The 26880-nt window shown below is 40.3% G+C and overlaps 1 protein-coding gene across 1 annotated transcript in view; it reads left to right on the top strand.

The window, feature by feature from the left end:
• SCLT1 (sodium channel and clathrin linker 1) overlaps nucleotides 1-16464 on the top strand; it is a 249471-nt gene extending 233007 nt beyond the window's left edge. Inside the window, exons 19-21 of the mRNA XM_052655079.1 lie at nucleotides 6371-6449; nucleotides 9760-9855; nucleotides 16402-16464. Coding sequence (XP_052511039.1) covers nucleotides 6371-6449; nucleotides 9760-9855; nucleotides 16402-16464 — 238 coding nt within the window. The remainder of the gene's footprint in view (nucleotides 1-6370; nucleotides 6450-9759; nucleotides 9856-16401) is intronic.
• Nucleotides 16465-26880: the final 10416 nt, after the last annotated feature.

Below are 26880 nucleotides of genomic sequence, written 5' to 3' on the forward strand. Positions count from 1 at the left end.
CACTTAAATCATCCCCGATAGATACGGACATTGCTGTTTTTAAAGATTTCCAGTGAAGAGATTATATAGCTTTAGTTGGCTAGAGTCTGAAATGTAATACCACTGTGAAACTTTCTGGAAAGCTTTATTTTATGTATATCCTAAATCACTAATGATCTAGGGAATTCTCAATTATGTTCCCTAATGAAGAGACATTTTCTCATAGATAATACAGAGTCAGATCATCCTCCTGAGTCTTTCCTTTATCCCTGCAGTGAAATATCCTGACAGAGAAATAAGGAGTTGCAAAGTACTGACAGGCAGGCTCTAGGAAGGTCTCAAGGGACAGAGCTGGTGAAATCACTTTTCTCCCCAGCCTTTAATACCTTCTAAAATTTCATTCAGGAGTGAAACTTAAAGGAAATGCTTAACTAAAAAATTACCTTTTCTTGGGTTCTTCAAGTCCTTTGGAGAAAGTAGCAGACTGTAAGTACATTTTTTAAAATCTTTATCTAAAATACATTTTCTAACTGCTAAGTTCCCTATGAAAATTTAGCCATAAATCTGCAAATATTTATTAAATCCCTGTGGGTAAAGTCCTTTGGCATATACGGTAGAAACTAAAAACAATCCCCTTTTAAAGTTTCTATTATAATTGGGGGCACGTGTGTGTGTGTGTGTGTGTGTACTTGTATACGCATACACACATATATAAACCACCCATTAGAATTACAGTAGGCAATTGCCAAATGTCTTCTACATAAAATAAGCATTAACACATTGCTGTGAGAAGAGAACCGTCTGGATTAAAGTGAACCAGGAAGGAGACATGGAAAGAAGTGGAGCAAAGGTGGAATCTTAAAGAGTAGGCAGGATTTTCGTGGAAGATCCACAAAAGAGGATACAGAAAATGACGTGAACATGAGCTTAGAGATGGCACATATGTGTTCTGTTGGCGAGACAGTGAGAACTGATTGAACTGAAAGGTTCCTATTGAAGAGAAGATTGGAAAGATAAATTACACAAAGTTTTAGAAGAATCTGAATGTCCATCTCAAGAATTTGGACTGTTTTGTCCAGTAGCAGAGAGCCACTGGAAGTTACTGATCAAGGAAGCAAATTATTGAAGTGGTGCTTTAGAAGGAGAAATACCCAGTGGTGGGTGCATTTAGGGAAAAGTACACTGTTAATTGAGCACCTCTGTATGCACCGATGGATGCTTTGCATACAGTTTTTCACCTGATACTGAGAAGCCCAAGCAGTTGGCAGCTGCAGTAAATCTAAAAATTAAGTTATAAGAACTTGTTGTGATGGTCACACTGAATAGAAATGAACATTAGATGCAAGAAATACTACTGCACAGAAGAATCTGTTTAGGGGCAAACTAGATGTTGCGTTCAAGAAAAAGCGAGAAATAGAATCAACTTTACAGTTTTTAACGTAAGCAGTGATGTTGTCAGTATAAAGACTGAGTAGGAAGATGAAAAGTAGGTTGTATCTCAGCACTGAGAAAGTAGATCATAGGGTAGTACGAAAAGTTTGATGTTAGTTATGTTAAATTTGAGTATAGGACTGAAGCTTTAGGGAAGAAATCAGAAGTAAAAATATAATTTGTCAGATTTCCAGGTAAGTATCTAATGCTCCTTAAAATACCCCTTACACACACAAACATTCTCTTTTATTTACTCATCTAACCAACATTCAGCAGTTGCCTGCCGTGGTTACAGGGGAGAGGCTAAGAGCACAGACTAGAATCAAAGGGCCTGGTTTTCCAATCCTGACTCTCAGCTGACTAGCTGTGTGACTCCAGGCAAGTTACTTAACTTGATTTGTAAATGCCTCTGCCTCTAAATCGTCTTGTGTGTAAAAATGGGTATCTCACAGGGTTATTATGAAAGCTAGAGAATTAGTTTATATAAAGCACTTAGAGTTCAGTTCAGTCGCTCAGTTATGTCCAACTCTTTGCGACCCCATGGACTGCAGCACGCCAGGCCCCCACTGTCCATCACCAATTCCCGGAGTTTACTCCCAACTCATGTCCATTGAGTCAGTGATGCCATCCAGCCATCTCATTCTCTGTTGTCCCCTTCTCCTCCACCTTCAATCTTTCCCAGCATCAAGGTCTTTTCAAATGAGTCAGTTCTTCGCCATCAGGTGACCAGACTACTTGAGTTCCAGCTTCAACATCAGTCCTTCCAATGAATATTCAGGACTGATTTCCTTTAGGATGGACTGCTTGGATCTCCTTGCACTCCAAGGGACTCTCAAGCATCTTCTCCAACACCACATTTCAAAAGCATCAATTCTTTGGCACTCAGCTTTCGTTATAATCCAACTCTCACATCCATACATGACTACTGGAAGAACCAGAGCCTTAACTAGATGAACCTTTGTTGGCAAAGTAATGTCTCTGCTTTTTAATGTGCTGTCTGCTGCTGCTGCTGCTGCTGCTGCTGCTGCTGCTGCTGCTGCTGCTACTGCTAAGTCGCTTCAGTCGTGTCCGACTCTGTGACCCCATAGATGGCAGCCTACCAGGCTCCTCCGTCCCTGGGATTCTCCAGGCAAGAATACTGTAATCGGTTGCCATTTCCTTCTCCAGTGCATGAAAATGAAAAGTGAAACTGAAGTCGCTCAGTCATGTCCGACTCTACGCGACCCCATGGACTGCAGCCTACCAGGCTCCTCTGTCCATGGGAGTTTCCAGGCAATAGTACTGGAGTGGGTTGCCATTGTCTTCTCCAATATGCTTTCTAGGTTGGTCATAACTTTTCTTTCAAGGAGTAAACCTCTTTTAATTTTGTGGCTGCAGTAATCATCTGCAGTGTTTTTCGAGCTCAAAAATAAAGTCTGACACTGTTTCCACTGTTTCCCCATCTATTTCCCATGAAGTGATGGGACTGGATGCCATGATCTTAGTTTTCTGAATGTTGAGCTTTAAGCCAACTTTTTAATTCTTCTCTTTCACTTTCATCAAGAGGCTCTTTAGTTCTTCTTCACTTTCTGCCATAAGGATGGTGTCATCTGCATATCTGAGGTTATTGATATTTCTCCTGGCAATCTTGATTCCAGCTTGTGCTTCATCCAGCCCAGCGTTTCTCATGATGTACTCTGCATGTAAGTTAAATAAGCAGGGTGACAATATACAGCCTTGACATACTGCTTTCCCAATTTGGAACCAGTCTGTTGTTCCATGTCCAGTTCTAACTGTTGCTTCCTGACCTGCATACAGATTTTCTCATGAGGCAGGTCAGATGGTCTCGTATTCCCATCTCTTTCAGAATTTTCCACAGTTTGTTGTGATCCACACAGTCAAAAGCTTTGGCATACTCAATAAAGCAGAAATAGATGTTTCTCTGGAACTCTCGCTTTTTCAATGATCCCTCGGATGTTGGCAATTTGATCTCTGGTTCCTCTGCCTTTGCTAAATCTAGCTTAAACATCAGGAGGTTCAAGGTTCGCGTGTTGCTGAAGCCTGGCTTGGAGAAGTTTGAGCATTACTTTACTAGTGTGTGAAATGAGTGCAGTTGTGTGGTAGTTGAGCATTCTTTGGCATTGCCTTTCTTTGGAATTGGAATGAAAATTGACCTTTTTAGTTTAGAGTATTTAGAATAGCGATATGCTAAGTCACTTCAGTCATATCTGACTCTGCAACCTATGGACTGTAGCCTGCCAGGCTCTTCTATCCATTGGATTCTCCAGGCAAGAATACTAGAGTGCTAGAGTGCGTTGTCATGCCCTGCTACAGGGGATCTTCACAACCCAGGGACTGAACCCATGTCTGTTATATCTCCTGCATTGGCAGGTGGGTTTTTTACCACTAGCACCACCACACAGAGTAAGCAAGGGAATGTTTGCTATTATTACTACCATTACCATTATCTCCACTTTCTTGGTGGAGAGCAGTGTTGCTCACTGTCCAGTGAGGGTGACTGCTTGATACACAATAGAATAGACATTTACACAGATGAAAAGGAACTTAAAGTTAATAATTTGTTCAAGATAGAGGGGATATATGTGTATCTATGGCTATGTCAACAAAGGTCCGTCTAGTCAAGGCTATGGTTTTTTCAGTGGTCATGTATGGATGAGAGAGTTGGACTATAAAGAAAGCTGAGCACCAAAGAATTGATGTTTTTGAACTGTGGTGTTGGAGAAAACTGAGAGTCCCTTGGACTGCAAGGAGATCCAACCAGTCCATCCAAAAGGAGATCAGTCCTGCGTGTTCATTGGAGAGACTGAAGTTGAAACTGAAACTCCAGTACTTTGGCCACCTCATGCAAAGAGCTGACTCATTTGAAAAGACCCTGATGCTGGGAAAGATTGAAGGCAGGAGAAGGGGACAACAGAGGATGAGATGGTTGGATGGCATCACCGACTCAATGGACACGGGTTTGGGTAGACTCTAGCAGCTGGTGATAGACAGGGAGGCCTAGTGTGCTGCGGTTCATGGGGTCGCAAAAAGTCAGACACGACTGAACAACTGAACTGAACTGAACTGATGGCTGATTCATGTTGTTATATGGCAGAAACTAACACAACATTGTAAAGCAATTATCCTCCGATTTTAAAAAATGCATTTTTTTAAAGTTAATAATTTGTATCATTGTGATCCTAAATTTTGTGAGAAATTATTTGTATTATTCAAATAAATTGTCATGGGTAAGCAAATAGCATAGGTATCAAATCATGCAGTAGGTGTTGTCTGAAAAGGTATTGTATAAACTGAGTGTTGGCCAACTTTATAAATATGATCACTGTATCATCTTCCTCTCCATAGTACTCAGAGGTTATTTCTCATTAGCACTGATGTGCATACCGTTTAATTACATTCAGCCCAGAAGGCTGGCCACATTAGTCATTTTGCTTGTTATGTTGAGGAGTAATAGTAATTTAACCCATGCCTCTTACATCTAATCTGCAGTGGCAGGTGGGTTCTTTACCACTAGTGCCACCTGGGAAGCCCGTAAGCTACACGAGATACTTTAAGCACAGCAATTTATCCTACCTTATTGTCATATGTGTGCATGCATGCTCAGTCATGTCTGACTCTTTGCGACCCCATGGACTGTAGCCCACCAGGCTCCTCTGTCTGTGGAAATTTCCAGGCAAGAATACTGGAGGAGGTTGCCCTTTCCTCCTTCAAGGGATCTTCCTGTGCCAGGGATCAAACCAGCGTCTCCTATGTCTCCTGCATTGGCAGGTGGATTTTTTACCCCCAGCACCACCTGGTATTGTTACCACCAAAACTAGCTAAGGTGAAACATTTGAGTTTGTCTGTCACGCACTCAGTGACCAGTGCTCAAGCTCCTCATTGTCAGTGACCTGACCTGTACTGATGAAGCCACTGAGTAGGAATAAGCCATTCCCCATTAGTCTCTAAGTTCTATTATGGCACACCCAGGTGTTTACACCACATGCTAGAGTGGTCAGTAGATATTTGTGAAATTGATTTGTGGACATTTTTTGTTCTGTCCTATGTATTTATAACAAATAGCTTGCTGATTTTAACAACTATCCATTCAAATATAGGACACTTGCAGAACTTACCAGGTTTTTAGGCTCACTTTGAAAAAAAGTCAAAGCTGATAACTGGCAGTGTTAATCTACTGATTTATTTTAGAAGCAGAAGTAATGTCAGAGGATAAAAACCAGTCCTGAATGAACTATTTTAATACTCAGATTAATTTGATCTTGTAAAAGTTATTTTAAAGTCTCCATTGTATCTGCTTCTAACCTGGGACTTTTGAGATTATCTTTGGCCAAAGGAAATACAATGCTTATATGTTGAACAACAACAAAAAAAGATGAAATAACAACCAAAACTTATATTTTAATCCTGAATATACTAAGCTGAAATGGTGTTTGGAGTGATTAACATTACCTTAAATTTCCAAGAATTGAGCTTCTCTAAGAAGCGCCATATGAACATTAAAAACAATACTGTATGTTTAACATGAATATACTTTTATTTTAATGCCAAATAATATCTCAAGATAGTGACATAAGGGATACTTTGGCACTTTTGAAATATGTGAGGGGAGGTTAGATTTTTTTATTGTGGTAAAATATACCTAATATAAAATGGACAATTTTAACCTTTATTTAAATTGTAAAATTTACTGTCTCAATCTATTTTAAGTGAACAGTTCAGTAGTGTTAAGTGTATTCTTGCTGTTGTACTACCATGCTTCAGAATATATGTGTATTTTACAAAGAAATGAGTCATTCCAGATATGGCCTATTAGTAAGCAACTTTTATTTTGCACACAAGATATTTTTTGTTCAGAACATGAACATGTACCTCACTAATAAAGATTCTATTTTGTTAGGTTTATGAACAGTTATAGTAATGGTTTTTTCTTCTTTTCTTTTTCCTCTCTCTTGATTAATAGGAGTGAGCTGAGTCGACAGAAACTTCATACCCAAGAGCTGCTTTCTCAGCTGGAAATGGCAAATGAAAAGGTAGTTGAGGTAAGATAATGGCCCTCCTGGGAAGCGCATGCTATAGAATCTTACCTGAGCCAAGTCCAAATTAATTCTCTACTTGGAAATGACCACGCGGATGTGAGTATTTCTTGCAGAAATCATCATACATAACACTAAAAGTCCACACATAATATAATGCGAATAAAAGCTTTGGACGTCAGTGATTCATCATATTTAAATGACAGACAGAGCTCCTATTTCAGTTTCACCAGTATAGCTTGTGCTGTTTCAGATCCTCTTTATTTCTGTGCATGTCTAAGATTTTTTTTTTTTAACCCAGTTCCACTAATTTTGTTTTAATCCATCAGAAAGACATGTAGGAAATACTTTTGCCTACTGGAATATATGAAAGCATTCCTTTACATTAATGCTTTAGAACTAAAGTTAACAAGGGTTTATCGTTGTTTTCGTTGAAGAAAAAGAGTTAAACAATTTCTAGATTATAATTAGAACTTTCTAGAACTCTACTTCTTTATTTGATGTTTTAACTTCTGCCATATTTCTTGGAATTTCATTAACAGGCTGTATGGCCCACTAGCTCTCTATGGCCTTCCATAGGAGCATTAGTGAAGTCATTGCCCTTCAGTCTTATAGCATTATAAATTGACATGAGAAATTTAGAAAACAATTAGAGCATAGCCATTAAAATACTCTTTGATGTAGCTCCCCCTTCCACGAATCTGTCCTAAGGAAATAATTTAAAATATGAAAAAAAATTTTAAAGGAAAATATTCAACACAGTAATGTTATTTTTTTGGAAGATCAAAAGCAACTCAAATGATCAGTTAGAAAAAGAACATTTGCATATATTATGATTTATCTAATCTGGACTCTGCCTTCACCATTATGGTAGCAGCACAGAAATATGTACCTTATATATCATCTGATTGTAACTATGAAAATGATTAGTATAGAGGATGGCAGTTTTTCCTCAGGTTTTCTCTAATGTTAATGATGTGCCTCTTAAATTTAAGACTACATATTTAAACATCTTGGTAAATTGGAGCAGCTAATAGTGTTCATACAATTTAATTTTGCTTTTGGGCACAATAAGAAATAGAATAAGCACATTTTAACAAGATACTGTTATTTCAGTATTTTGTATTACTAGGCATGACATTCACTCTTATCGCTTGTATGTTGGGACACAGGAACTATCTAGTTCAAAAAAACTATATAATAATTCTGTGTGTGCATAGACTTTTTTTTTTTTAGGCTAGTAGTTAAGCGTGGAGAAGGCTAATACATTTTTTAATTGATAGATTGCTTGCACTTGTCTGCATTACACCATGTTGTGACAGATTGACAGTCTTGATGCCTGTGTAGTTGCCTGAGGCTGCTCTAACAGAGGAAGAAAGGCTGGGGTGACTCAGTCAGCAGATACTGGCTGACTCACAGTTCTGGAGGCCGGAAGTCCAGACTTAGGAAGACAGCAGCTCTGGTTCCTTCTGACTTCCCCAGGGGACAGTCTGTTCAGGCCTCCCTCCTCACTTCCAGTGGCCTTAAGCATTCCTTGTCTTGCTGATGGTGTCTTCCTATGTTCTTCCCTTTGTACATGTCAGTCTCGGTGTCCGAATTTCCCCTTCTTATGAAGACACCAGTCATATTGGATTAGAACCCACCCTAATGACTTCATCTTAACTTAGTCATCAACAAAGAACCTACTCCAAGTAAGGTTGCATCCATAGCCAAGGGGATAAGGGCTTCAGGGTGTTTCTTTAAATATAACACAACCCCTACTAGTGCCTTAATAACTCCGTTGACCCTGATACCCTCTGATATATGCAGATGTATTGGGAAACTTGGAAAAGATTTCTTCTTTTATTACTGTTGTTTGTGGTTGTTTTAGTCACTAAATTGTGCCTGACCCTCCAGGCTCCTCTATCCATGGGATGTTCTAGGCAAGAATACTGGATTGGGTTGGTATTTTCTTCTCCAGAGGATCTTCCTGACCCAGGGATTAAACCCATGTCTCCCGCATTGCAGGAGAGCCACCAAGGAAGACGGTAAAGCATCTGCCTACAATGCGGGAGACCCGGGTTCGATTCCTGGGTTGAGAAGATCCCCTGGAGAAGGAAATGGCAATCCACTCCAGCACTCTTGCCTGGAAAATCCCATGGACGGAGGAGCCTGATAGGCTACAGTCCAAGGGGTTGCAAAGAGTCGGACATGACTGAGCGATTTCACTTTCACTTTCTCCTGCATTGCAGGCAGTTTCTTTACCACTGAGCCACCAGGGAAGCCCCACCTTCTCTTTTTTAAGTAATACTTTCAACATATCAGCAGGGCTTCCCTGGTGGCTCGGAGGGTAAAGCGTCGGCCTACAATGCAGGAGACCTGGGTTCAATCCCTGGGTCGGAAAGATCCCCTGGAGAAGGGAATGGCAACCCACTCCAGTACTCTTGCCTGGAAAATCCCATGGACTGAGAAGCCTGGTAGGCTACAGTCCATGAGGTCGCAAAAAGTCAGACACGACTGAGCAACTTCACTTCAGCATGTAAATCATTTAAGATAAGTCTCAATAGTGCAAATGTTAGTCACTCAGTCGTGTCTGACTCTTTGTGACCCCATTGACTGTAGCCCACCAGGCTCATCTGTCCATGGGATTCTCTAGGCTAAATACTGGAGTGGGTTGCCATTCCCTTCTCCAAGGGATCTTCCTGACCCAGGGATCAAACCTGGGTCTCCTGCACTGCAGGCAGATTCTCTACTGCTGAGCCACCAGGGAAGCCCTAAGATAAGTCTAATTCTGTAAAAATCAGGATTTTTGGAATGAGTATTTTCTGCTCCTTGACTTAATAATGTGTGCAAGATGTCACCACTTCCCTGGGAGCTCTGCGAGCACAGTGGTTCTGAGCGCCCCAGCCAACAGTGTCCGCATCACCCGAGAGCCTGACAAAAATGCAGACTCAGCCCGCCCCTCGTGACACTCTGCTTGTGAGGCCCAGGTCTGTGCTCTCACACTCGCAGGTGACGGCAGAGCAGTTTTCTAGCATCTCAAACTGAACGTCCTCGTCTTAACTTCAGGTTCACTTTGCTTTGGATTTACTTCACTTTCTTTGGTGGTTTGTGACAGCGGTGGGTGGGGGGGGGCGGGGAGGACACCAATTTAGTCATAATGTAAAACCAGCTTTGAGCTTTAGCGTTCATAACTTGAAAAATAAGAATTTGGAGATATATTGTCATTGCATTTTGTAAGTGATAAAATGATGTTCAGATTTTTCATTGATAATTCCATGAAACACCTCCATGCCACGTACAGATCTCTAACTTGTCTTGTATTTCCCCTTAATAGAATGAAAAGTTAATTCTAGAGCATCAGGAAAAATCCAACAGACTTCAGAGGCGACTGAGTGAAGCGGAACAGAGAGCTGCTTCGGCCTCCCAGCAGGTAGGAAGCAGCCTCATTATTCCTGGATGATGAGAGTCTGAGTAAGTCACAGATTAAAAACATTCCTCAACAGTTTCCAGAGAACTAGTATTTTATTTTTATTTGACTAAGCTACTTAAAATTAGTCTCTTTAATATTTGAGATTGAAAAAGTAAACTTTAGAAACAGAAATAAACATCACCTGAATCTAGAACTGCACTGTCCGATATGGATAGCTGTAGTCACTAGCAGCTGTTTAAATTTAAGTCAATTAAATTGAAATCCTCACACTAGTCAGATTTCAGATGCTCAAAAGCTGCATGAAGGCATGACTGTCATATTTGCCAGCATCATATAGAGCAACTCTCACAGTAAGCACTGCTCTAGAATTATGTTCTGCCTAAAACTAGGCAGGTATTCACTGAGAAATTTGAAAGTGAATTACATTGCTTTGAATATAGTGTTCCAAATTGCACTAACTGTTTTTATTGCAGTTTTTAAATCGAAAAAAAATTACCTAGCTTATAGGTTTGACTTCATTTAATGGACATTTGTATGTGACCATATAAATCTCAAATACCACATAAAAGTTGTCCAATGGGAAATAGAGTAGAAAATGCAGAACATCCATGAAATAATAAGGGACAGTTACTCATAATGCTCACATATCACGTAAATGAAATGGGCCATTTGTTCTAAAGTAGGAGCAAATAGTCTCTCCTGTTAGGAACAAAATGAGAGGAGTTTAGTGATTATAAAGATAGGCTGGAAACAGATAGTTTAGATAGAAACAAACCAAGTGTATTATTAATTATATTTGGTTATAAATTTACTGTTTTGATCAAAATTAACATTATTCTTAGATATTATTAGTCTAATAATTAACATTATTCTTGGATAATTTCATATATAGTAAAGCAAGTAAAGCAATTAACCCTAAATACTCACAGAATTAAGTTTGTGATATTTATAGATTTTTTTGTTAATCTGCTTCTGGTATGAGCATGGCATGGCTCTCAAAATCCAATCATAACTTGCCCTTCTGTTACCTTTCCTTCTTAAAAGTAATTAGTTTTATCAGGTAAATTTAATTTCTTATGAAATTATGGACTGAAGGATGAGCTCATTATTTAAGAATTCACTTATTCATTTAGATTATAAGGTTACAGGAGCCAACATGTTCAGGGCAGTATCTTGAGTGGAGGTATTTTGGTGTCCGGCAAATAACCTCATACCATTAATTAGCCATGTGACCTTGGGCAGGTTCAACATCTCTAAGCCTCAGTCTGTTCATGTTTAGGATGATAACACCTCCCTGATAGAGTTATTGAAAGATCAAAGGAGTTAACACATATAAAGCTCTTAGCATGGTCATTAAGTGGTAAATAGGTAATTAGGTACATAGAAATTAAATTTCTACATCACAGTCTTTAAAGCTTCAAGTTTATCTTTTTTAAGGACCATGGTAAAGACAGTGAAAGTTGCTCAGTCGTGTCCGACTCTTTGCAACCCCATGGACTATACAGTCCGTGGCAGGCCAGAATACTGGAGTGGGTAGCTGTTCCGTTCTCCAGGGGATCTTCCCAACCAGGGATCAAACCCAGGTCTCCTGCATTGCAGGCAGATTTTTTTACAAGCTGAGCCACAGGGGAAGCCCTGTGGTAAAGAAAACGCCTACTTAAAACCAGCTCTGCTTTTGAATATGCTACCTAGGTTGCTCATAACTTTTCTTCCAAGGAGTAAGCGTCTTTTAATTTCATGGCTGCAGTCACCATCTGCAGTGATTTTGGAGCCCAAAAAAATAAACTCTGACACTGTTTCCACTGTTTCCCCTTCTATTTCCCATGAAGTGATGGGACCAGATGCCATGATCTTTGTTTTCTGAATGTTGAGCTTTAAGCCAATGTTTTCGCTCTCCTCTTTCACTTTCATCAAGAGGCTTTTTAGCTCCTCGTCACTTTCTGCCATAAGGGTGGTGTCATCTGCATATCTGAGGTTATTGATATTTCTCCCAGCAATCTTGATTCCAGCTTGTGTTTCTTCCAGTCCAGCGTTTCTCATGATGTGCTCTGCATATAAGTTAAATAAGCAGGGTGACAATATACAGCCTTGACGTACTCCTTTTCCTGTTTGGAATCAGTCTGTTGTTCCATGTCCAGTTCTAATTGTTGCTTCCTGACCTGCATACAGATTTCTCAAGAGGCAGGTTAGGTGGTCTGGTATTCGATCTCTTTCAGAATTTTCCACAGTTTATTGTGATCCGCACAGTCAAAGGCTTTGGCATAGTGAATAAAGTAGAAATAGATGTTTTTCTGAAACTCTCTTGCTTTTTCCATGATCCAGCAGATGTTGGCAATTGATCTCTGGTTCCTCTGCCTTCTCTAAAACCACCTTGAACATCAGGGAGTTCACAGTTCACATATTGCTGAAGCCTGGCTTGGAGAATTTTGAGCATTACTTTACTAGCATGTGAGATGAGTGCAATTGTGCAGTAGTTTGAGCATTCTTTTGCATTGCCTTTCTTTGGGGTTGGAATGAAAACTGACCTTTTCCAGTCCTATGGCCACTGCTGAGTTTTCCAAATTTGCTGGCATATTGAGTGCAGCACTTTCACAGCATCACCTTTCAGGATTTGAAACAGCTCAACTGGAATTCCATCACCTCCACTAGCTTTGTTTGTAGTGATGCTTTCTAAGGCCCACCTGACTTCACATTCCAAGATGTCTGGCTCTAGGTGAGTGATCACATCATCATGATTATCTGGGTCGTGAAGATCTTTTTTCTACAGTTCTTCCGTGTATTCTTGCCACCTCTTCTTAATATCTTCTGCTTCTGTTAGGTCCATACCATTTCTGTCCTTTATCGAGCCCATCTTTGCATGAAATGTTCCCTTGGTATCTCTGATTTTTTTGAAGAGATCTCTAGTCTTTCCCATTCTGTTGTTTTCCTCTATTTCTTTGCATTGGTCGCTGAAGAAGGCTTTCTTATCTCTTCTTGCTGTTCTTTGGAACTCTGCATTCAGATGCTTATATCTTTCCTTTTCTCCTTTGCTTTACACCTCTCTTCTTTTCACAGGTATTTGTAAGGCCTCCCCAGACAGCCATTTTGCTTTTTTGCATTTCTTTTCCATGGGGATGGTCTTGATCCCTGTCTCCTGTACAATGTCATGAACCTCATTCCATAGTTCATCAGGCACTCTATCTATCAGATCTAGGCCCTTAAATCTATTTCTCACTTCCTGTATAATCATAAGGGATTTGATTTAGGTCATACCTGAATGGTCTAGCGGTTTTCCCTACTTTCTTCAATTTAAGTCTGAATTTGGCAATAAGGAGTTCGTGATCTGAGCCACAGTCAGCTCCTGGTCTTGTTTTTGTTGACTGTATAGAGCTTCTCCATCTTTGGCTGCAAAGAATATAATCAGTCTGATTTCGGTGTTGACGATCTGGTGATGTCCATGTGTAGAGTCTTCTCCTGTGTTGTTGGAAGAGGGTATTTGCTGTGACCAGTGCATTTTCTTGGCAAAACTATTAGTCTTTGCCCTGCTTCATTCCGCATTCCAAGGCCAAATTTGCCTGTTACTCCAGGTGTTTCTTGACTTCCTACTTTTGCATTCCAGTCCCCTATCATGAAAAGGACATCTTTTTTGGGTGTTAGTTCTAAAAAGTCTTGTAGGTCTTCATCAAACCATTCAACTTCAGTTTCTTCAGCGTTACTGGTTGGGGCATAGACTTGGATAACTCTGATATTGAATGGTTTGCCTTGGAGACGAGCAGAGATCATTCTGTCGTTTTTGAGATTGCATCCAAGTACTGCATTTTGGACTCTTTTGTTGACCATGATGGCTACTCCATTTTCTCTGAGGGATTCCTGCCCGCAGTAGTAGATACAGTGGTCATCTGAGTTAAATTCACCCATTCCGGTCCATTTTAGTTCGCTGATTCCTAGAATGTCGACATTCACCCTTGCCTTATCTTGTTTGACCAATTGACATTCCAGGTTCCTATGCAATATTGCTCTTTACAGCATCGGATCTTGCTTCTATCAGCAGTCACATCCACAACTGGGTATTGTTTTTGCTTTGGCTCCATCCCTTCATTCTTTCTGGAGTTATTTCTCCACTGATCTCTAGTAGCATATTGGGCACCTAATGACCTGGGGAGTTCCTCTTTTGGTATCCTATCATTTTGCCGTCATGACCAACCTAGATAGTATATTCAAAAGCAGAGACATTACTTTGCTGACTAAGGTCCGTCTAGTCAAGGCTATGGTTTTTCCTGTGGTCATGTATGGATGTGAGAGTTGGACTGTGAAGAAGGCTGAGCACCGAAGAATTGATACTTTTGAACTGTGGTGTTGGAGAAGACTCTTGAGAGTCCCTTGGACTGCAAGGAGATCCAACCAGTCCGTTCTGAAGGAGATCAGCCCTGGGATTTCTTTGGAAGGAATGATGCTAAAGCTGAAACTCCAGTACTTTGGCCACCTCATGCAAAGAGTTGACTCATTGGAAAAGACTCTGATGCTGGGAGGGATTGGGGGCAGGAGGAGAAGGGGACGACAGACGATGAGATGGCTGGACGGAATCATGGACTTGATGGACGTGAGTCTGAGTGAACTCCGGGAGATGGTGATGGACAGGGAGGCCTGGCGTGCTGTGATTCATGGGGTCGCAAAGAGTCGGACACGACTGAGCGACTGAACAGACTGAACTGAAAACCAGCTCCCTGGAGTTGGACAGTAACAAGGGTCCAGTTACAGAACCTTGATGATATAATCCAATTGGTATCTACTCCCATCCCTTTCCCAATAGCATTAAACCTCAACAGTCCATGCTAATATTTCTCCTGTTATTTAAACTCTCCAATGGCAGATTCTCCTAATCTCTTTGTGAGCCTTTTTAAAAATATTTTGTCAGTAACTGCCTTACAGATTTTTCCTTAAATTTTTTGTTCCTGCCATTCTGTTCTCATTTGTAGACAGAAAGTAATCATTGACCATTTTCCCCAGACACAAAGAGGAATTTATTCCCTGGGGTTAGTATTTTTTTTTTTTAATTTTAAAAGTATTCAACTCATAAACTTTGTTTCTAAGACATATATTCAGTTTTTAAAAATCTTTATCTTTGCCTTCTCTGAATCCTTTCCAACTTTCCCATATTCTTCCAGAAATTGGGAACTGCTATTAGAAATAATATCCTGCTAAGGGACTTCCCTGGTGGCTCAGACGGTAAAGCGTCTGTCTACGACACTGGAGACCCAGGTTCGATCCCCGGGTTGGGAAGATCCCTTGGAGAAGGAAATGGCAATCCACTCCAGTACTATTGCCTGGAAAATCCCATGGACAGAGGAGCCTGGTAGGCTTCAGTCCATGGGGTCGCAAAGAGTCAGACATGACTGAGCGACTTCACGTTCACATTCAAGGGCTTGATATTCAGTAAAGTAAAGGGGTTAAAATATTATTGTTGTCTCTCACATGTTGTCTTTACTCAGGCAGTCCAGCCTCTCCTCATTGGCTCAGCACAAACCCTGCACTGTAGTCACTGAGTCATGCTGGGAACGTGCTGTTCTGATCAATGATTTCTGTAGGGCCTTCATCCATCTTGGGACGATGGTATAGATGGTTAGAGTGCATCACTCTAAACTACTGAATGCCGCATGGTGTTCTTTTCACTGTATGGGATTTTTAAAAACCGGCGTGGTGACACAAACCCTAGAAACTATGAAAATAAACTAATGTGACTATGTACGATTTCAGATTTCTGCGTATGAAAGTAATGTGAGTGACAAACTGAGAAAAATAGTCGCAGTATATGATAAAAGGCTCTTATTCTAAACAGAGTAGCTAAGCAACAACAACCCAAAAGAAGTGCTGCAGTGGAGCAGAGTGCACAGAAGATGAAAGACAGATGGAATAACGGAGACTGCTTAGTAGGGGAAACATGAAGGCTGTGTAGAGTGCTTTATCATTCTTCAAGAAAAGTGAAGCAATAATGTGCATGTATTCTCACGTAGGATACTTCAAGAAATTTGTTTAGAGGCTGGAAGTGGTGGTTGTACCTGGAAAGAGGGATGTGGAATGAAGGAGGGAGATGGGAAGACTTTCTTTATGCTGTGTGCTCTTTTGTACTGTTAGATATTTTTCACCTTGTGTCTATGTCATCAGTTCCAACTTAATATTTAAGGATTATTTTCTCAGTAAACTTATTATGACCTGTCATCATCTTTTTATTATCAGCCCTGCACTGTGCTGGCTTGCACTTAGTTTGTGTTCTAGTCTCTTTCCTGGTTAACGTTTATCTAGATGCCTTTCATCCGTTAAATATGTTTTGAAATTGTAAGTATATCACTGAGCTATGGAAAGTCATACTTGACACACATATCTCTAGTGTAATCATTTTAAAGTCTCAAGAGTAAAAGAGAAATGAACACAAGAAGTGACCTCTTACAAGACGCCTTGCAATAAAGTTATTTTCAGTAATTGTAAGTTGTGATGCATTACACTTTGTACTAGTCTAAGATTTTCCATAGAAAAAGCTAACTACTTACTGGTGGTTCATTTCAATTGCAGCTCAGTGCGATTACAGTGCAGAGAAGAAAAGCAGCCTCCATGATGAATCTGGAAAATATTTAGAATTATTCAGCGTTCACTCACAGAACCCTAGAATTGGGGAAGCGGTTGACCAGAAGTGTATTAAAATGGTAAAACCTGCGTAGAGGGCCATTTTGCACAAGCGTTTTCCATTCTGTTTGGAGGGTTATTGTAAACCAGAAGAGTGACAGCTTCCTGTAAGTAAAGAAAAGATGATCCAATATTGAGCTTCAGTGGAGCATAAAGCCAGCTGGGGAGAACGCATTGCCTTCATCAACGTGTCTATTTTTTAATTCCTCCTTTTTCCCTTGGAAAAGCATCATAATTTTCAAACTATGCTAATCATGAGAAAGAGGTTTTTTTTTTAAATGCAATAATTTTAGTATTTCAGGCTTCAGGATTTGAGAATTTCACATCTGTTACTCATAACTCATTTTTAAAGTTCCCAAGTATCCGTTTTATTATGAACTCACATGTAATAAATTATGTACTTCCTAAAATGATGCTGTCATGTATTTTTAATGTATAATTGTAGTAGTTCATTTTTACCTTATGTGAATTTCAGTATTTATCAAATATTGATATTTAAGAATTTGGGAAGGTTCTCATTTGTCTGGGGTTTTGGATTTTGAGGTGGTGTTCTTTTGTTTTGTTTTCGCTATTACTCAAAGCAGTATGGATCAAAGGGAATCCTAAGTTCTGAGACTGCGTGCTACTGAACTATTGCCATCCTGTTGATTTTCATAGACCCACTATAGTCACTCACTCTCTGCTGCTAGTTTGAACGTGGTACTCCCTGCTTTCTGTGATTGGCTTAGGTGGTTTTGCACCTGGACAGAAAGTTAGGAGACCATTGCGATAGTCCAAAGACAATGAGGTGGCATGAGAATGCGGACGTGTAAATGTCCAGCCAGCAGTCAGAAGTTTAGGACTGGTGCCAACAAATGGAGATAGTCGTGGGCTCTTTGGCCTGGAGCTGAGATTTGAAACCACGAGGGCAGGGGCGGGCCTCAAGGCCCTGTATGATGCACTCTCACTGCCTCTTCCCCTCCACTGCTTGTGCTCTCTCCCTGAGGATGCCCTTCTGTACCTCCTGTCATTACGCTATCCTCCTCCTCCACACAGGGTCTCTGCTCACACTTTGCCATTTGCATATCCTTCAAGTGTGCAGCTCCCCACAAACCCCTGCCTCAGGCTGCCTTCCCCAGACTCAGTAAGGTCCCTTTGTTGTATTGCTCTTAAACTATGCTCTGTTTTTTCCTGTATAGCACTAAACAAAATCTGTAACTCTTTGAAGTTTTTACTTTAATGTTATCTGCTTCCCAACAGACTGCAAGCTCCTTGAGAACAGAACTGTCCATCACTCATCCGTTGTATCCTTAGCACTCAGCATGGCTCCCGGAGTATGGAAGGTGTTCAGAGCTGTCTGCTTAAAAACTGAAAAAGAGTCTTTAAGGAGAGACCTTAGAAAATGTCTTTATTGGTTGAATGAGCTCAGGAAGAAATGTCATTGGAGGAGACTGAATAGGAGCAGGGAGAGGCTGGTAACCAAGGAATCCAGTATGATGAAAACTAAAGGGTGGATGGAATCTAGGCAGGAGGGAGCAATGGTCGCTAGTGTCAGATGCGCTAATGAGATGATAATGCAGACATGGCAGGAAATGGCAGGTAGGCGCTCAGCTTATCTCCCATCTCTTAAAAGACTTCTCATTTGACTGTCTAAATTCCATCCCGTGTCATTCACAGACTGCGTTATAAGAGGTATGTTCATATTTATATTTAGAATATGTTTGTTTTTTAAACTTTTAATCAGAGAAAATGTTAGAATTGTATCTGACCAAAAAAGTGAGACTGAAGGAGAAAACACTTCAGAAACTAACAATGTAGACAAATGAAATATAAGTAGTAGTATCTTTTTCCAAAAAGATAATATAACTTTCCAGACTTTTTTCTTCAAGGTAAAATCTTTCAGCGTAAGCACTTTCTCCAAACTTTGGGCAAAGGTAAATGTAAAATGCACTCTTTACATTTTAATCCTAATGACCTCACTCCAGTTGGCAGCCTTTCTTGAAGGCTTAGATATTCTCCAAGGAAAGGCTATGGTACTAAAATGCAGGTAAACAGCCTTTCTGATCTCTGTTCAATTTGAACAGACTTAAGCTATGTTTAGCAACAGAACTGAACATGTATGGTGATTTTTCTTCCAGAAAAGTTTGTTCAGTAATGATTTTTAATGTAAAAATATAGTATTGTTTTGGACATTCCTCATATTGGTCAGCCTTGATTTCACAGACAGTAAGTACCATTTACTCTGTGAACTTTATTTTAGGAGACAGGGGAAATGAATAGGAAAGAGAGAAAAGAAATGGCATAAATCTGAAATTGGGGCTAACATAGCTAGTTCATTTTATTTATTCATGTTTCTTTTTCGTGTCTCCCTGAGAAAGAAAAGAGATATGATTACCTCTTCTTCACTCTGTATACAAATATGCAAATCGGGGCAGCCAACAATCTTGTAATTTCTCCTCTGGTGTGAGAACTATGGGCGAACATTAGTAACAATTCAGTCATTCGTTTATTCAGCAAATATGAATATTTCATAGCTGCACAGCCTGCCAAGCCAACTCTCAGACAAACCAAGGAAGCCTGAAAAAAAACACTTTGTAACATTTTATTACAAATTCTGTTCTTTAACCATAATGTGTTTTATCAATTTTCTCAAAATAAATCTGTAATGAGCTTTTTTTATAAACCCTTTAATCAAAAATAATGACTAAATTTTTTAGCTTACTTAAAAATGTATATATACACAGAAATGTGTACAGAGGGGAGACGGACCCTGTGGCACCCAGTGCTGCCTATGAAATCGTCCCCTACCAGCTCTTCTTTTTCCCTTTTTGGCCGCCCAATGCAGCATGCAGGATCTGTAGTTCCCCAACCCAGGGTGGGGCCCATGGTCCCTGCAGTGGAAGCGTGGCATCTTCACCTCTGGACTGCCGGAGAAGTCCCCCTGCCAGCTCTTAAAGCTTAAAAAAATGTGTGGCTTTTGTGACAATATTAATGTTCTTAGTATTTATGGAAGGAAGAACTAAGTAAATATATGTTTCCTTAGATAACAAAAATCGTAGAATGGCAAGGCATTTTTAAAGTAATTCTTTACAACACTGGCACCCACCCAACTCTAATACCAAGAAAAAAGTCTCCACTGAGTGGTTTTCTAGCCCAGGAGTTCACCACAAAAATTCCCACGTGCCCCCGTGTTCCCCCTCACTCTAACCTACTCTTGTTTCTTCCCCTCAGAAAGTATATTGGAATGTAAGCAAATGAGAAACACATCATAGAGATAACTTTGAATCTGCTCTGGTTTATTCCATTTTAAATACAAGTTTTTAAAGTTCACTCCTTCATTTTTTTAGTGACACATTAGCAACGTTATATGCACAGCTGTTGAAGTTCACTGTGCCAGGCGGGCAGGTTCCCCCAATCAAACTTTCCAGCAGTGCTGACTGCCAGAAGGTTCTTTCCTGAATTGTGTCTCTTGCCTTTGTTCCACCTTGTGCAGCAGAGTACGTCTAAACCATCTTCCACGTGGCAGATCTTCAGCCTTTGGAAAATAATTCTCATGTTCTCCTTGCACTTAGTAGGCATCTCCATTTCCTCAGAGAACTTGGTTTTGAGTCCCTGCGCCAGCCAGTCACTGATCTCTGAAGACGTTCGTCGTCCTTCACCCATTCATTAGGTTCTGTGAGCACCTTACTTCAACCAGGTGTGCTTGGGATGCGTCAGTCTTAGGCCCAGAGCCAAACGTTATATTCAAGGTATGGACTACTAATTACCTTGTTCTGGGTGATGACTGAGAGCAGTGGGGAGAGGGTGAGTGATACCTGCCCAAGTGGGGAGTAGGGGGCAGCTTTTTAGAATCTCCAGGGGATGGGTGTGGTTTCACAGTACATACCCCTCCCCTTTCCCTCACCCTGAGAAGAGAACTGGAAGCTTGCTCTGAGAGTTACTGTAGTCAGTGATTCGGAAAAATGTTCATATGATTTCTCATTCATATTTAGGATGAGAAAAAAGTGAGAATCACACTGTTCTAGTGCCTACCTACTTCCATTAATGCAACTTAAAATCATGTTAGCTTTTTTTAGAAGTTGAATGACACTGTTAGAAAGTCACCGAGCGTACTGTTGACTGAAATCCTAAGTCTCCTCCCAAGGTTTTGTTGCTTAGCCAGATCTTTGCCCCAGAAGCCAAACTGGTCCTCTGTCCCTTTTAAATTTGATTATATTACTACAATGTGCTGAGATCATTTTACCTTCTCATTCTGCCATCCAGTTTGTTACCTATAAGCATAGGAGCTGCATCTGTTTAATTTTGTTTTACTGCTATATTTCTTGCATCCATGACAATTTTTTTTTACTTACAGTGAAGTCCATCTATAGCTTTGATGACATGCCACCCATATTTTCATGAAAATCACTGAACAAATAAGAACTAGACAGACCTGAGCAGTCAGTCTCTTCGAGCCTACTAACTACCGCCTCCTGTGATAGACGGTTAGCAGGACCCATGAGGCAAGGTCAATCTGTGTTCAGTCTAGCCCATACTGCCACTTCAATGCTATCATAAAAACATCCAGACAGACCTAGGCTTCTACCTAAGAAAGTTCATTTATGCCACAACTGTCATACTTCCCAGACCTAATCTAGTAATCCTGTCTGATAAGTTAAATTTCTTTTTAGTAAATCCATGTAGCATCCTAGTAATCACTGTGTATTCCTTTTACGTTTATTTAAAATACTTGAGTTTTGTAGTATGGCATCATGGAAGTTCTCAGTCCCTATTTTTATCCTTTTCTCAAAGAATAAAAAAGCCATCAGCGTATAATCTGATGTATAAGGAAATCTGTTAGCACTTAAATCTGTGAAGATTAAAAATATGAGACTAGGATTTCCTGTCATGGAAACTGTGCTCTTGGAGATAAAGGAGAGTAAGGGTAGTTATGTCATGTTTCTACAAATAGTCAAAAGAAACCATTGGACCCACTGGAGAATCTTTCCCTGGATCTACAATAACCATGCTGATCTGTATTAATAACGTATGCCTATTGAGTACCTACAATATGCAAAGCATTGTGCTAACATTTTGCATTTATCATCTCATATAATCTAACAGCCCTGCTAGGTAGGTGTTATCATTCCTTTTCTAAAGATGTAAAGTCATAAAAGTCAAACACCTAGCCCAGGGTCATGGAGGTGGAAAGTGTCACTGCAGGCTTTCAAACCAGGTGTCTCCAACCCAGATCCCTTCCACCACTGCATCCTTCGTCTGCGGAACCCGTGCCTCTGGCGTCTCTCCCACTCCCTCCCGGTGACCGAGCAGTTGCCTCTACAGGCTCTCTCAGGCCCTGGTCACGGAAACTGGACCGCACGGCAGCCAGCTTGGTTCTCTCATACACTTCATCCTAGACTTCAGGTAATTCTGACTAGTGTCCATTCTTTCCTTTTAGTTCATCACTTCGTGTGTTGATAGGAAATAACAGATGCAAAACAGATTTTGAAAACTTCTTTCACGTTTTCATTCATCAACCTTGTTATAGTGAGTCAGAGCTGTGACCAGGTCTTTGCTTGCCTTTTCTGATTCTGCCTCTAACTCAAAGAGCCCTTCTGGTTATCAAACATTATGCATTACATAGAAAAATTCCTGAGAAAAGTATTTTCATATCTAGTGGAGTTTTTTCACATCTTGAAAAGAAATTGGCCATAACCTAAAAAGTCAAGTAACTGTAGTGAAAAATACAGATCTAAGCAAAGGAAGTTACATAAATTAGTGGGTTATTTCGTTGAAATGTTTCCAGATTTTCCTTTTTTGATTGCCTTTTAAGCTTTTTTTAATTGCAGTATAGTTGTGCGATATATTACAAGCATACCATGTAGAGATTCGCAGTGTTTAAAGGTTATGCTCCATTTAGTTATTATGAAATAGTAGCTGTATTTCCCACGTTGTACAGTATACTCTTGCAGCCTGTTTTATATGTAATAGTTTGTACTTCCTAATCCTCTACCCCTATATTGTTCCTCTTCCTCTCCCCACTGGTAGTTTGCTGTTTAGTTTCATGTCTGACTCTTTTTGCGACCCCAAGGACTGTATCTCACCAGGCTCCTCTGTCCGTGGGATTTTCGAGGCAAGAATACTAGAGCAGGTAGCCATTTCCTCCTCCAGGGGATCTTCCCAGCCCAGGGATCAAACCTGTGTTTCCTGCATTGGCAGGCAGATTCTTTATCACTGAGCCACCAGGGAAGCCCGGCTTATTCACTGTATTGGGAAGTTTTCTTCGTTATGTTCACCAGTGTGTTGAATTTTTTGATTCCACAGTGATATCATACAGTATTTGTCTCTGACTTACTTCACTTGGCGTAATACCCTCCAAGTCTGTCCATGTTGTTGCAAATGTAAAACCTTCATTATTTTTGTGGCTGAATAGTATTCTATTATAGGCTTATTTGTGTGTGTATACATACACACACCACATCTTTATTCATTCATGTTGATGGACACTTAGGTTGCTTCTGTGTCTTGCCTATTGTAAATAGTGCTTCTATGAACATTGGGGTGTATGTCTTTTAGAATTAGAGTTTTTGTCTTTTCCAGATGTATATATGCCAAGGAGTGGAATTGCTGGATCATATAGTAACTACTTTTAGTTATTTAAAGGAAACTCCAAACTGTTTTCCACAGTATGAAATTTATATTCCAATCAACCAACCACATCTTTGCCAACATTTATTACTTGTGTTCTTTTTGATGGTAGCCATTCTGACAAGTGTGAGGTGAGATCTTGTGGTTTGGGTTTGCGTTTTCCTGATGACTAGCAGACATCTTTTCCTGTGCCTGTTGGCCTTCTGCATTACTTCTTTTGAAGACTATCAAGGCTTCTGCCCATTTTTTAATCAAGTTGTTTTTATGATGTTGTTATATGAGCTGTTTATATAGATTGGATATTAACCCCTTGTTGGCCGTCTTGTTGTTGTTCAGTCACTCAGTCGTGTCCGACTCTTTGCGACCCCATGGACTGCAGCACACCAGGCTTCCCTGTCCATCACTGACTCCTGAAACTTGCTCAAACTCATGACCACTGAGTCAGTGATGCCATCCAACCATCTCGTCCTCTGTCGTCCCCTTCTCCTGCCTTCAGTCTTTCCCGGCATCAGGGTCTTTTTCAGCTCTTCACATCAAGGTCTGAGTCAGCTCTTCACATCAAGTAGCCAAAGTATTGGAACTTCAGCCTCAGCATCAGTCCTTCCAGTGAATATTCAGGGTTGATTTCCTTTAGGATTGACTGGTTTGATCTCCTTGCTGTCCAAGGGACAGAGTCTTCTCCAACACCACAGTCAAAAGCATCAGCTGGGAGAGCTGAACCATAAAGAAGGCTCAATGCCAAAGCATTGATGCTTTTGAACTGTTGTGGTGTCGGCCATACCATTTGCAAATATTCTCTCCCATTCAGAAGTTTGTTTTCATTTATGGTTTCCTTTGCTGTGCAAAAGCTTTTAAGTTTAATTAGGTCCCATTTGTTTATTTTTGGTTTATTTCCTTTGCTTTAGGAGACAGATTCAAAAACATACTGACAGATTTCTTTCATAGGTGGTAACAATTTCACCAAAAAAAAAATTATTTACCAGATATCTACCAAAAAATAATAAATATATGTCAAGTTGTGTTTAGCAATTATAAAGTGGTTGATACAATATTGTATGATTTCCTGAGTCAAAATAAGCATGGTATTTTAAAGCATGGTGTTTGAAAGGTATTTACTTACTTTGAGTATCTGGGACTATTTGAGGCAAAGATATGCCCACCGGCATTTCATATGAAAAAGAGAAACGATTCAAACTGTAAAGCTGAAGCAGAGCCAAAATGAGCAAGAAAAGGAGGAAAGACTACACGGAGGAGGGAAAACACCAGAGAAAAGATCTGCTTTGTGAAGAAATTGTCCCACGTGGTTCTAATCCAAAAATCAGAATCATCAGCCAGATTAACAGGTAAAATAACCATACTTAACCCATAATTAATAAATGTCATATTTAAGACTCAGACTATATAAGCCAAGTAGTACTGAGAATATCGGGATACATCAGTGATACATTAGGAAGGATAGTATACTTTTTTCTTTTACCTTTGCTATTTAATTTGGCATTACTTATTTATGAAAGCTAACCAGATTGTATACTTTATACAAAAATACTGATTAGAAGGTTTTGCATAGCATCAATCTAGATTTTTAAAACGTTCTAACTGCAGAGTCATTGTCAAGAAACAGTGTGATTTTAGGTGATTCTCTTTAACTTTCCAAGTAATGTGTCAAGATATAGAGAAAAATATTCTTTGCATTCCTGACAGGGTGCTATTTTTTGATCATATATGCATATATTTTATATCTGTAAATGTGTGCACATGTGTGTCCTACAAATGTATAGGACACTGAAGTAACTAATCCCATTCTCCCTGGAAGGTAGGGACTAACTGACCTCAAGCCAAATATATCATGTTATGTTCATAGTCATTCAACCAGTACATTAACATAGTATTTTAAACCAAGATAATTAGCTTTTCTTTATAGAAATTCATTAAAGTTCACATACAATATTCTTAGTATACTCAAAAACACACAAACTAGTCTATGTGAATGCTCTCTTTATTCTGAGAGGCAGCAGGGTCCTGGGGCTGGAGACTGGAGACGCTTGGTTCAACTACCTACCGACCTTGAGCATGCTGCTTAATCCCTATTTGTCATGCTGTGAGCTTTAAATAAAGTAATGCGCATAAAATGCCCAGCAGTGCTTCTGTCGTTTGATAAGCCCTGGGTAACCATCTGCAGGAGTCTGGAGGTTCTCTGATGACTTTGTGGCATGATGAAGTCAGTTATTATTGTGGAAATTATCACTATGGAGATGGCAAGGCTGCAGCTAACTGGGAGGAGCGAGACTTGAATCAGGGAAACCAGATAGAGGCTGCTGCAATAATCCAGGCAAGAAATGCCATTGAACTATACGGCAGCAGGTAGTGGGAAACAAGAAGCAAGAAACACTGAAGAGATACTGTGTAATATGTACACCGAGACCACCATTTGGCTGCGGGAGTTGGAGAGATACACATAGGTTCCAGGTCTGGATGGCATTCTGTTAAGGCAAGGTATAGAAAAAGGATGAGTTCCCAAATCTCAAGCACCTGCACACGTCAAAGAGGAAGTGCCCGACAAGCAGTGCAGTAGAACTCAGGAAAGGCTGGACTGCGGCGATGCCACTCAGCAGCCCAGGGAACGGTCAGTGTCAAGGAAGCAGATAACACGCTTGCATTTACCCTTTTTCAGTCAAAGGTCTGGTCTGCCCCAGACCAGGGTACATCATCAGATGCAGCTCTGAACACTGAAGGGAAATCACACTGAAGATTTCGACCTTGAAGCTCATTGCAAAGTTTGCTGCAGGTGGCGAATGTCTGCTAGCTGTTTTCTAAGTGATCTGGGTAAAACCACCAACACGGTCCCTGACGCCACGTTTCCCATCACGTGTTGCACAACTGCCAGCAAGAGGCCCTTCCTTTGGCTCTTGGGGACTTAATTTCCCTTGGGAACTACTGTGGTTATTCAACTTGAAGACCTTGTAGGAAGAATCAGTTATTTCTCTCTGGGGTCTTACTCAGAGCAAGCAACACGGAAGTAGTCACTAAGGAGGAACAAGGAGAAATAAACAAGCTTTTAGCCAAATTGATGAACACCAATTCATGTTATTAAAACACCAGTGGCCAGTTTTACAAGAGTTGAAACTAGGAACTGTGCCATCACCGTGCTGTGGCTCCTGTTCATCACAGTATATATGAGAGTTAATCTCTGTGTAACCCGCACCTCTTTTGCTGTTCCTAGCACAGAGGTGCACTGCATGACATGCTGATGCCTCCATGTAGAGGCTGAGTAAAGACCTTCCAGCAGGGAGAACACCAGACTAGAAAACCAGAACTGGGGCTGGCCCAGTTCTGCTAGTGCCTAATTAATGCTGTGATCTTCTTTGTAAAGAATGGAGGTACCTCTTTTTTGCCCTAATATTGTGGAATTCTGTGATCAAAATAATGCATTTAATGAAACCATTCTTTGAAAAATAATTTTTGATAGTCTGTCTCCCTGTTGTTCAGGAGTAACATGTATTTTTTTGCCTCAGAAGGCTCCCAGTCAACATTATGTTGGAGAAATAAGTTTCTTATTCTTAATCATAAACATGACATCCAAACGTTTACTAACTGCCTACTGCTTGCTTTCTATGAGATGCTCCATGAGCGTTCTTCAAATACCAGAGCAACCCCAAGAAGATGGTAGGATGTCACTCTTCTTTTTACAGAAGGGAAAACTGAGGCTTACAGTTGTTACATGACTTGGCAAAGGTCACGTGGCTGGTAAACTACAGTTTAGCC

Source organism: Budorcas taxicolor, chromosome 17, assembly GCF_023091745.1.
Source record: "Budorcas taxicolor isolate Tak-1 chromosome 17, Takin1.1, whole genome shotgun sequence".
Classification (NCBI taxonomy): domain Eukaryota; kingdom Metazoa; phylum Chordata; class Mammalia; order Artiodactyla; family Bovidae; genus Budorcas; species Budorcas taxicolor.